Raw genomic sequence first — 11,158 nt, 5'->3', positions numbered from 1 at the left:
GGTGGGGCCTTTGGTCTGTTAATACCTCATTGAGGTGGGGCCTTTGGTCTGTTAACACCTCATTGAGGTGGGGCCTTTGGTCTGTTAACACCTCATTGAGGTGGGGCCTTTGGTCTGTTAACACCTCATTGAGGTGGGACCTTTGGTCTGTTGCCGGGGCGTGTTTTCAGTACTGGTGGCAGTAGCGAGAGTAACAACCACCCGTTCGATCCTTTTTCAATTTTGCTTAAAGTCTTCTGGAGGAAAATGTTGACAGCACAAATTAGACCCACCTCATTTCTTTTAATTACAGCTAACTGCAACACAGTGTAGCATTGTCTAAATTTATGGCAATCAAATGCAATATAATTCAAGCAACTCTGGTGAAGTTAGCTTTCTGTGTTTATTCTAGATTATAATACAGAATGGACCCAAACATGTTATCAACCCAGGATACATTGTGCAGGTGAAAAAATGGCGACTTCCATGAATGAAAAAATTAACAAAAGATATAACATTTTCAAATTAATTATGACTTTGAGATGTCATAGTAAACAGCATTTTATAGTTAACAGAAAAATCACAACATGTTTATCTTAATATGTTCAACTAGTGGTGAATCAATGTACTAATTTTCCCAGGTTGTTTCCATTCCAGCAGCTATATCCTGTCCTGCAGGAAGCAGGACAGGATATAGTTGTAAAACAGGAAGAAACTGCTGTTTCTTCCTGTTTTACAACTTGAAGCTGCATCATCACAGTAATGGTTTGTGTCCTGTCAGGTGTAACAAGTTTTGTGTCTCAACATAGAAAACCTTTTTGTAAAATGCAAAATTCTTAAAGAACACACCTCAGTGGTCATGTCTCAACAGTTAGGAGGTTTTATGCTGAACAATTATAGCGCTTAAGGCAACAATGATACGTCAGTGCCCCCTAATCAAGTCTACCTGCTGCCTGGTGGACTTAATACATTTCTAATAAGACAGGAATGAATCACTTCAGGACTTGAAGTTAATTTGCATCATGCCAGGATCAATTTCAGAAGTCATGAAAACAGGAGAGTAAATACTTTGCTGTGTTGGAGACAATGAATGCATCTATGAATGAAGGTTTTTGGCATGTTTTGAGAGATTATACAAACTAATTGTTTTAAATTATAATTCCATTCATTAGGGGACGAAAGCTTTGAAATCCAAACCAATCCTTTGTTAAAAAGGTCTTATTAATCTTCAAAGTAGCATTAATAAACCAATTTTTAGTTGATTTTTATCATTCTTCAATTCATACTGGCCCAGGTATTACTAGGCCAGTACGAATCTGCTTCACAACAGGAAGTAGGCCAAGATAAGTCCTGATCTAAACTAACCCTTAGTGTTAACTCACTGTTAAAGCTGCAGTATGTAACTTTTATATGTAAAAAATAATAAAATAAAACATTTTGAAACAGATAATCTGTGAAAAAGTTGAGCTCCTCTGCTGCCTACTGGAAATAGGAGGCTGTCAATCACAATCCCCTGTGGTGCTACTTACTCCCTTTACCCCTTTGGTCTCCTCTATCGCTACAGCTTTTCCCATCAGCAGATTCTACAGCAACCAGTTTTAGCACATTCAGCAGTGAGCACATGAAGAGGAGGAACAGCATTAAGCCCCTCCTCCTGGCTCGGGATTGGTTGTTTTTGGTTAGGAGGAATGCATTTCTCCAGACAGCAGCAGAAGTTCAGTCAGGAGATAGATCTGGCTACAGATCATCTGTCTCATATCAAACTGTGACGGCGTGGCGACACCTTTAACAAATTTTTACAAAACATTTGTTATAAAAGATACATATTTCACCTTCAGACCCTGAGGGTTAAACACTAACAACTCTCATGTACACACATGCAGCAGAACAATGACTGACTGAAAAGTTGTTGCTTCTAAATAATTAGGAATTGACTTAACATAATCCAGAAGGATTATGTTGAACATAATCTTATGACTCATAAGATTATGTTCTGACTTATTAGTAATTACTTTACTAACACAGTTAGTTATCACATCTAGCAAGTCATTAACCAGCAAATCAGCAGAGATATTTTATGTTCAATAATCCATATTTAATAATTTTATTTTTCTGCTCTGTATCTATATGATATTTTCATAATTTACTCCCTTAGATTCACTGTATTTGTGCGGGAGGGTTCGTTTCTCAGTGGGTGAATAACAGTACTCAGATTCCAGTTTTGAGAATGTCAGGTATTTTTCTGCTTCTAGCTGCTGTTTATACCAAAATACCAGCAGATCTGATACTATTTCAAATGTTAAGAGGTGTTAGACGATAAAATTCAGGACAAATGACGATAAGACCAGGGTATCTGTTGTTTAACAAGGAACGGGGTCTTGCAGAGTTTAACACAATTCTTACATCACATTTATTTGTATCTGGCAATGATATGTCCCACAGTAATGTAGCAGCTGTGATCATCTTTACATTGATTGCATGTGAATCTTGTTTCAGTCTCCTTCCTGCAGCTATCAGTAGCCTTGTGTTCCTCCACTCCATAGCCACTCCCATGAGTTAGGGTGAATAGGAGACTGATTACTTGCTGTCATGTCAGTAATCTGCCTCCTGAGACTGCCAGCCTCTTACCGGGTGTGCTGCTTTCATCACTCAGAGAGAATAAGGAGAAAAGCAAAGTTGGTTGGAGTTGGGTGGTATGGGAAATAGGGAATTGGAAGTTTAGAAGTGTGACTCCCCACTTCTACAGCCTTTTTCCATTGCTCTGTCAATTACAATGAAAGCGCCATCTGCAGAAGCTGAAAGAAACATATGACTGACAATAAGGCCGTCATATTCCATGACAATGAGGCAGTTGTCGGATCCCTTTAATGAGGCAAATGTTGACTTTCTTTTATCAGATGAAGTCTGCAAGAGTTGCAAAAAAATAAACAGATGTATTTTCATAAAACACCATCTTTCTCTCATATGATGTAAACATGTTAATTGTTGAGTCAGAAGGATTATCCACAACTCTCATCATGGCTAAAAAAATCCCTGCTAAGTTTAAGGCTGGTTTGAAGTCCTTACGTAACAACTTGACAACATTCTAGATGTTACTAGTGGAATGAATATCTCCGGTATTCACAGTGGTGAATGTTGTTTTAATAGTTTAAACACCAAGCATACAAATCGATATTCAGTGGAAACCATCTCAGCATAAGCTAACATCTACAGTGCCCTTTTTCATCATTGGGCGAACTCTGAAGCATGAATAATTTATCAGAACAATGATGAGATTCACCTATGAAACAGATTTTTTCTCGCAATCACAATGTCCACCAGTGGTTCGGGACAGACTGAACAACTGATGGAACTAATAAATTAACTTTTAATCAGGCAATCAGCAAAGTCACTAAGCCACTTTTGAAAGGATTAGTCCATAATCAGCAGTCAATCAAGTTTATTTGTACAAATCATTTCAGTAACAAGGCAGTCCAAAGTGCTGTTCATCATAAAAACAGACACAAAAAAACTAAGTTATGAAAGACAACATGCAGTCAACAAAGACGTGCTCTGAATTGACTAAATGTGTTTTTGTGTTCCCTGAAAGAGTCAAAGCATTTTTATTGCTTATTCAGATTTCTAGCAGTGGAGAAACTCTTGACTGTTCACTCCCTGAATGAGCCACTAAATGTTCTCCAGTCCAACAGAAAGACTGTCTGCCTCATAAATGTCACGTTTATTCGAATCTTCCTACATTTGTCCTTCTGAATGGACAGACTCCAGAAGCAGCAGTGAAACGTGAAGAGTATTCATTATAACCAGGGTCAGAGAAGGCAAGCTAAACCAAAATGAGGAAATAACATGAACTATGGCCCAGCATCAGACTGGGCCACAGTCATTAAGTCCTATTATGTCGTGCGTTCTATCAGACTGACTTTGTGTTAGCCTGGAGGCTTTCTGCGTGGGATGCACACAGAAAGCTTCACATAATGTCAGAAACAGAGCAGGGCAGGCCATCACTTTCTGCAAAAAAATGACAGGATGTTTTAAGCTGTGTTCTGTGGCTTAGAAAGATCAGAAATGAAAGCAAAAATTTCCTCTTTGTTTATTTCAGATGGCTTGCAGTGAAACAGCATCATTTCAAAGTTTAATTGAATTTGCATGACTTGAGCATTGCATGACATGTTGGGGCTCTTCATGAGCCCCAACATGTTCTGTTTATGTCAGAACACCGACACAGTGTGTCCTGTAGTGGACATTTTGTTCAGTCTGATCTTTTCCTTTTTTTATTTATCCTTCATACATTTTTTAGAGGACGTTTTGGGCTTCCCATCAATGTGTCATTTGATGGGTTTATGCTGTGAAATCCCCTGTTTTTTTGGGGGGGGCTTCAAACGTCCAAGTATTTTATATGAAATATGTTACACGATCAAATCCACTTCTGAATGTTGTTGATACTTTGTGACAACTCTTTGTTAAAATATAAAACAATAACTTCCATGAAGTGGTTTCTGAGTTTCTGATTCGTTCATATATTCATCCTCTTTCACTAACATATACCAGAAACTTTGTTTCTGATATGACTTTTCCTTTGAGACTGAATCATTAATTATTAGGGTTTGATAATTGCCCTGTTTTAATTTATGAAAATTTAATCAAAAAAGTGATAATCTGTTCCAGAAATTAGGTCTGGAGTGTATCTGGTCTCTTAAGTCATTGGTTCATGAATGTTTTCTCATTGCATTATGGAGTGATGATGAGGATCAAGCAATGCCAGACTGAAGGCAGGTTATGGATCCAACCCAGTAGACCCTGAGGAAGTGTTTGCTTATTCACTCTGCAACAAGACCAATCTCCATCAAAGGTAGATGATCTCAAAGGTTTAAATGTAAAGTTTATAAAAGATTCAATATTCAAATTCAAAAATACCTTATTAGTCCCGAGGAGAAATGCTCAGAGTTGTTGGGCAGGAAGGATCTCCTGAAGCATTCTGACCATAATTTTATTGATGTTGTGAAACACATTTGAGTCGCAATTACTTGTGTCTACTATCTTCTGCTCCTTTAGTCAAATAAATTTAGCAGGTTTTAGATTTTGAACCTAAATGTGTGAGATGATGGAAGATAAACTTACAATAATACGCTGTTAATTTTTAAATTAATTTTGTCAAACCTTTTATTAATTTCAGTTTATTCAAGAGTTGAACCTCAAAGTTCAACTCTTGATAAATGTGAAAAACTCAAAGTTTTTAAGTTATTACTTAAAAAAAATCTAAAAGAAAATAAAAAAAGACAGGAGTGGGAATTTTTTCCCAAAGTGCTTCACAGCATGTTTCGCAACATATCACTGCTGTGATACTGCAAATGCAATTCTCAGTCTGTAAAGTTTGAGGATAATATTCTATTTACACGTTTTTAAGCAGAATGTTAAATAAAAGTTATCAGATCAGAAATTTAGTTCATGCAATTTGAAACTAGAATTTAAATTGTTCTAAAGTAAAATATGTAGTTATTTCAACTTCATATTGTGAGTAAAACTCATAGCGAACGTGTGCTCTTTAACTAGGTGAGGGAAGTTTTTTTTTCCATATTGTGAAATAATTATTTGGTTTAAATTGCAGCATTAAATTAAAGATTAATTAACTTAAAAAGACAACTTGTCTTTTGTTGTTAAATCAACATTTTGAACTTTAATTTGTGAGTGAAAACAATATAACCTTCTTGTTGACTTAAATTGCATTTTCAAACAAGAAGATGGACTTTCATTTTCAATTTAAATCACCTTCAAATGTTTTGCAGTGTACAGTGCCAAAGTATTCTGGTTGTTGAACTAACATAGTTAACTTAGTCTGAATCATAGTTACTTTTACTGCTGAAGCATCCAGAAAGTAAACATGGTGACAGCTGGAGACGGGCTGGATGGCAGATCTCTTACACAGTGCAACAGTCTCTTCTTTATTTCAACACATTTTTATCATTTTAGCATTGAACTTGACTGCACTGCTTTCGAATTAGAACTGACTGTATGTAACTCAGTCTGGATTTCCTGAATTAATGCTAAATAAATTGACTGGACTGAATTGAAATAATTTCTATTTAGCATTTGTGTTACATGTCATGTATAGATATAAATATAGATGATAATATGTTAGTGTTTTCTTTAAAAAGTCACACAGAACAAGTTTTGGAGGATTTAAATATTTTTTTATTGAAAGTTTCTGATTGATACTTTTCTGCAGTGTAAAAGGTCACAATTTAAACTGAACACTGAGAAATAAGAAAATTAGATGGAAAAATACAATTAAATATGTCATCAAAGGAGCAGCCACACCTGTGACAAAATATTTTAGATATTATATATCTTATGCAGCCCGAGGATTGTGGGAAATAGTAGAAACCAAGTCAATAAAAAGTATGGATCGAGCAAAGCAGGAGGAATAGAATAACATTTAGGAAAAGTTCTCACTAAACATGACCCTCAATATTCACACAACAAAGTATGAAATATATCTGAGTGTGATCAACATGAAGGAAAACAATAATAGTTTCCACCAGAAGGAACAGTCACACAGTGCACAGTCTTAGGAAAATAGACAGCAGTAATGTGTAATATACATATATTAACATAAACATCTTTACACTTTTTTTCTTTGAATTGTACAAGAACATTATTGATTTTTAGGATATACTTTATGTTTGATCACCTTTACTAATGGAGTCAGGTGATGGAGTGTGATTTTTGTTTCCAACATAATCAGCAGTGATAGCTCCTGCTGTTGGCATGGCGCTGCCTGCGCTCTAACCACAACTGCTAGTCATCTGTACAAAAATAGAGATCTGAGTGTGTGTATTGGGGGTTATCGCTTTTCATCCCTCTCTTCCTGTCCTGTGATGAAAGACTGCTACTGCTACATGACACAGAGGATGAATGGAAGTGAAAACATGACACAGAGAAGTAAAATTTGACAGTTTTTCTCCAGTGTTTGCTTGTGTCTGTCCAGCCACCTCTGCATCCAGTCTTGACTCAGAGAAGCAGCTGGATGGATAGTTGGGTTTCCTTTCAATCACTGGTTTGTAAGTCCTGAGAATAATTGTCTCTTTTATCATGTCCTCCACAAATTAACACATTACATAACTTATTCAACAGAAAAAAAGAGTATAAAACAAAACATATTAAATTTACATAAGTTAATTTGCCTTATGGACCACTACATCAACATCAAATTGATTGATCGATTGTTTTCTTTTTTTATTGCAAACATATTGTGTCGTTTTAAATACTATATTGTGTGTAATAAATCTCATTTTATGTGGACTGTTGAGGTTTTTTCATCAAGCTTTCAAAACATGAAGAAAACCAGTTTTTATCCTCTAAGTCTGCCATCCTGCACCATGTGACATTGTAGTTGAACCCAACAGGTTTTCTTCCTGACAAAAACAATCAACCAAACCAAAACATCTGCTGTTTTTAAGGTATGAACAAGTCAAACTTCCAGCATAACAAAGGTGATTGCCATCGCTAATATATTAGGTCAAGAGGCAATTAAAAACAGTCATCATTGTTTCACCAAGTCGTGATGTTAGGTGTTGAAAGTTACATTCAGTCTCACTAAAGACAATAAAAACTAAAAAGAACATTGGTTTATTGATAATATATTCCAGACTCATGGTTTGATCTTGTTCTTTTTAAAACTTTTGTGAAAAGAGCAAACACACAGTAACAGCAGTCCAAAACACAAATTTTGTCATACCATGGTGAAGATTTCTTTCTTATTTATTAATTATTGCACATTGTAAGAATGTAGGTTTTATCAGAAAATAAGATTGCCTTATATGCACTGATCTGTAATTTGTAAAGATTGTATATCACCTTAATTTCAATTTATACAGAGCTGGTAAATGCTTTTAAAATGGCAGCATAACCATTTCCAGAATAGTGTGCAGGAGCAATTGCTTATTGAGTGTGTTGCTTATGAACAATTACTTTTTCATAAATTCTTAGCAAACAAGATTTGTTTTTCTTAACGGTCAGCAGGAATTCTGCTGTTTGATTCAATTGCTGTATCTGGAACATTCCTTCTATAAATGGAATGATTCAAATCTGCACACATAAAGAAAGTTTATATGTGGAAATAATTCACAAAACAACTTTACATAGTGTACCTTTAAAATATGACTTTAAACAGCAGAACTCTGCTCTTACAGAAATTGAATCACTTGAAACAAACTGAATGTAAACATAACTAGTATTGGAGAAAATCGGCCGACATCCAGATTGCCGCCTGCAGCGTGCAATCTGTCCAAACTCTGAACAGCGTTGGGAGATTGGATCGTCTTTATATAAAAACCACTCCAAAGTCATTCACGTGTTCTATTCTAAAAAAAAAAAACAACAACAAAAAATGGGCAGGATATTTTAAAAACAAATTCTAATTTTAAAAAAAGTTTTATTAATTTTTGTTGATAGAAATGTACCACCACTAATACCCAAAGCAAGCCTAATACAGCCCAGGTTATTTGAGCAGTGAGGGGGGATTTATAAAACATGAAGGCTGAGAAATTCTTAAACAGTGTGTGTTGCTTTTAACGTGATTCCATTTTTAATATTGTGGGTGAATTTAGATCAGTTGTGAGTAATTCACATTGCTCTGCTCCATTATTATCGGGTATGTTACTGATATGTAATTCTGAATAGTTTATTTTTATATATAAAAAAGTCAGCTGACCTGAGAATGCCCCCAAGTAGTAACCAAATGTAGCAGCTGAAAGTTTCAATTTTAGATTCAAATTTCCTGCATCTCTACGCATCTGAATAGCATAGAGAGTTTAAGTAAAGCTCCACTGGCTCACTGCTGTGATATCTGAGCTGCACTGTCCTGCATGTTGATCTCTGTGTATGATCAACATAAACAGAGAACCGAAAAAGCTCAGGAGTTTTGTGACGTCATAAATCAATATCACGTCATAAATCAATATTATGATTATCAATATCACTGTGAAACCGATCACAGATAACCTTTTATTGTTATATCTAATATATTTTAGGATATATTAGATATAATATGTAATATTATATATAATATTAGATATAATAGATTTAGATTAAAAAAGGATCAGTTGTTTCGCTCTTGTTTTCATTTTGAACTCAATGTCCTTTTCTACATTTTACATCTGGAAAAACATTGTTGAATATACAAATTAAACAGAAAGAGGCTGAATTAATTGTCCAGCAGTGTGCACACAGACAGACCTGATTTCTGAACTAATCCTGACTGTAAATCATAGTTTCTAAGTGCTGTTAGAGGAAAAAAACAATTTCTACAACAGAAAGATCAGCAGGGAATGAAGCTCTGAGAACAGCAACACGGCAGCATTCAGAAGACCTGACCTGAATCTAAATTATCCCCCTAACTTAAACTAATGTTTGTGTCTTTCTTTAAAATGCGGGAAGATGGAATGTGTTATTTTAATACTTCATCTCTAATATGATTTTTTTTCATAAATGTAACCTCTCTCTTGACCCCAGGAAGAATATCTGGTAGAGCATGCTGCAGATGCTGATCTCAAAAAAACATAAATACATGGAGGACAAATCTCATGAATATTTTCACTGGAGAAACAGAATACTTTTGTCCTGTTGGATGTGCTGTTCCTGACTGAAACAACAGGATGAACTGAAAGAACGACAAGATGATTGTGCGGCTGATCAAGTTTTCAACAATTTTGTTACAGTACAGTCCCACCATTTAGTGTACACATTCATACACACAAATGTTTTCAATGCATCTTTCTGACTTTGATTTGATTGAACTAAATTTTTCTGGTTCTGGTTCTAAAGTTCTTAATAAAACTGAGGTAAGTGATTCACAGCAGCGGCATGGGGCGGGACATTCTGGTGTTGCTCCAGGTAGTGCTGACTGGGACAGCTCAGATGTTTGTTTTTTTGGCTCAAAAAGAAAGGAGAAAAAAAACAAGAAAACACCTCTAAGGACAGATTTTACAGAAAACAAACAAATAACTATAAAATCTAAACAGACCTATTCAAAACAAGCTAGGTCATATTGCCTAAAAGCAGACAGGGAATTTTTTGGAATGGTGCAACTCTACAGAGATTAGATAAATGAAATGAAAGGAAAAATTGGCGTAATCAAAATGCTGTTCAGGAACAAATGTTTCTGAAAAGGTTTAATCATATTTAAGTAAAACCTTTTCTCTAACATCAGTCATTCACACTAGAGGACAACTTCTGTTAAATTTGGATTATTTTTGGACATCAAACTTTTTACAGATATTTGAGTTCTTTTTTTAAGTCTGAGTTTAATAAGTTTACCAAGTACTGAATCTGCATCCAGTGTAAAAATCCCATTTGTCAATTTGCTGTTCAGATATTTTTTTTTCTGTCATGTCACCAACTCAAACAGAAAGTGTAACCTGAGCTATTAGTTTGGCATAAAGTAGAACTGATATGGTCTTTACCAGCTCATATATTGCACATTTAAAAAAATGTTTTATTTTTCCTTTTAACATATAAAACTCTCAAAATTTAAAATGGGAGTGCTTCTGTATGACACGACTACATTGCAACAAAACTGTTTTACTTGTATGTAAAAATGTTCAATTATTCTGGTTGTTGAAGCCTTTAGAATTAACAGCTTTAAAATTACTTATTTGGAAGGAAAGAGTTTGATAAAAACTCAGAATAAGTGCATAGATGGAGGATAGCAGAAGCAGCCTGTCTCACTGAGTTGCTACTCAGCTTTTTTTGCCCCGTTTTGAATTCAGTAAACTGGATGACAATAGGAGCCTGATAGAGACAACATAGAATAACAACAACAAACACACACACGCACACACAGTATGGTTTACTGGTGCACTCGGTTAATAAGACTGGACAGTAAAGAGTGTGGACGTCCAATGGGTCTGCCATACAGCTGATTCCACATCATGTGACCTCAGCGAAGGCGATGTGATTCTAGAAAACAGGTAGAAGAGCAAAATCAATATTTGAAAGAAAGAGTTACCCTTTAAATCAGTTTTTTGAAGGAAAACTCTGTTTTCAATATAATTTATCACTGAAGTCTGTTCTCCTCAGCACCAGACTTTGACATACAGAGGGAGAAGGAATGCAATGCCAAACAGCAATATGAGGGAAAAATGTCAAAAAATTGCAAAGTTGATCAAATAGATTTTTATTCAAA

General features: G+C 35.2%; 1 protein-coding gene across 1 annotated transcript in view; it reads right to left on the bottom strand.

Annotated features, from left to right (window-relative positions):
• Positions 1-6,148: 6,148 nt before the first annotated feature.
• Positions 6,149-11,158, bottom strand: part of LOC129353435 (phospholipid phosphatase-related protein type 5-like) — a 60,015-nt gene continuing 55,005 nt past the window's right edge. Inside the window, exon 6 of the mRNA XM_055022776.1 lies at positions 6,149-10,932. Coding sequence (XP_054878751.1) covers positions 10,903-10,932 — 30 coding nt within the window. The 3' untranslated portion in view covers positions 6,149-10,902. The remainder of the gene's footprint in view (positions 10,933-11,158) is intronic.

The sequence above is a fragment of the Poeciliopsis prolifica genome, unplaced genomic scaffold (genome assembly GCF_027474105.1).
Source record: "Poeciliopsis prolifica strain line A6 unplaced genomic scaffold, Auburn_PproV2 SCAFFOLD090, whole genome shotgun sequence".
Taxonomy (NCBI): Eukaryota; Metazoa; Chordata; class Actinopteri; order Cyprinodontiformes; family Poeciliidae; genus Poeciliopsis; species Poeciliopsis prolifica.
Note: the sequence above shows the minus strand (reverse complement) of the source record. Positions and strands in the feature narration are given on the sequence as shown.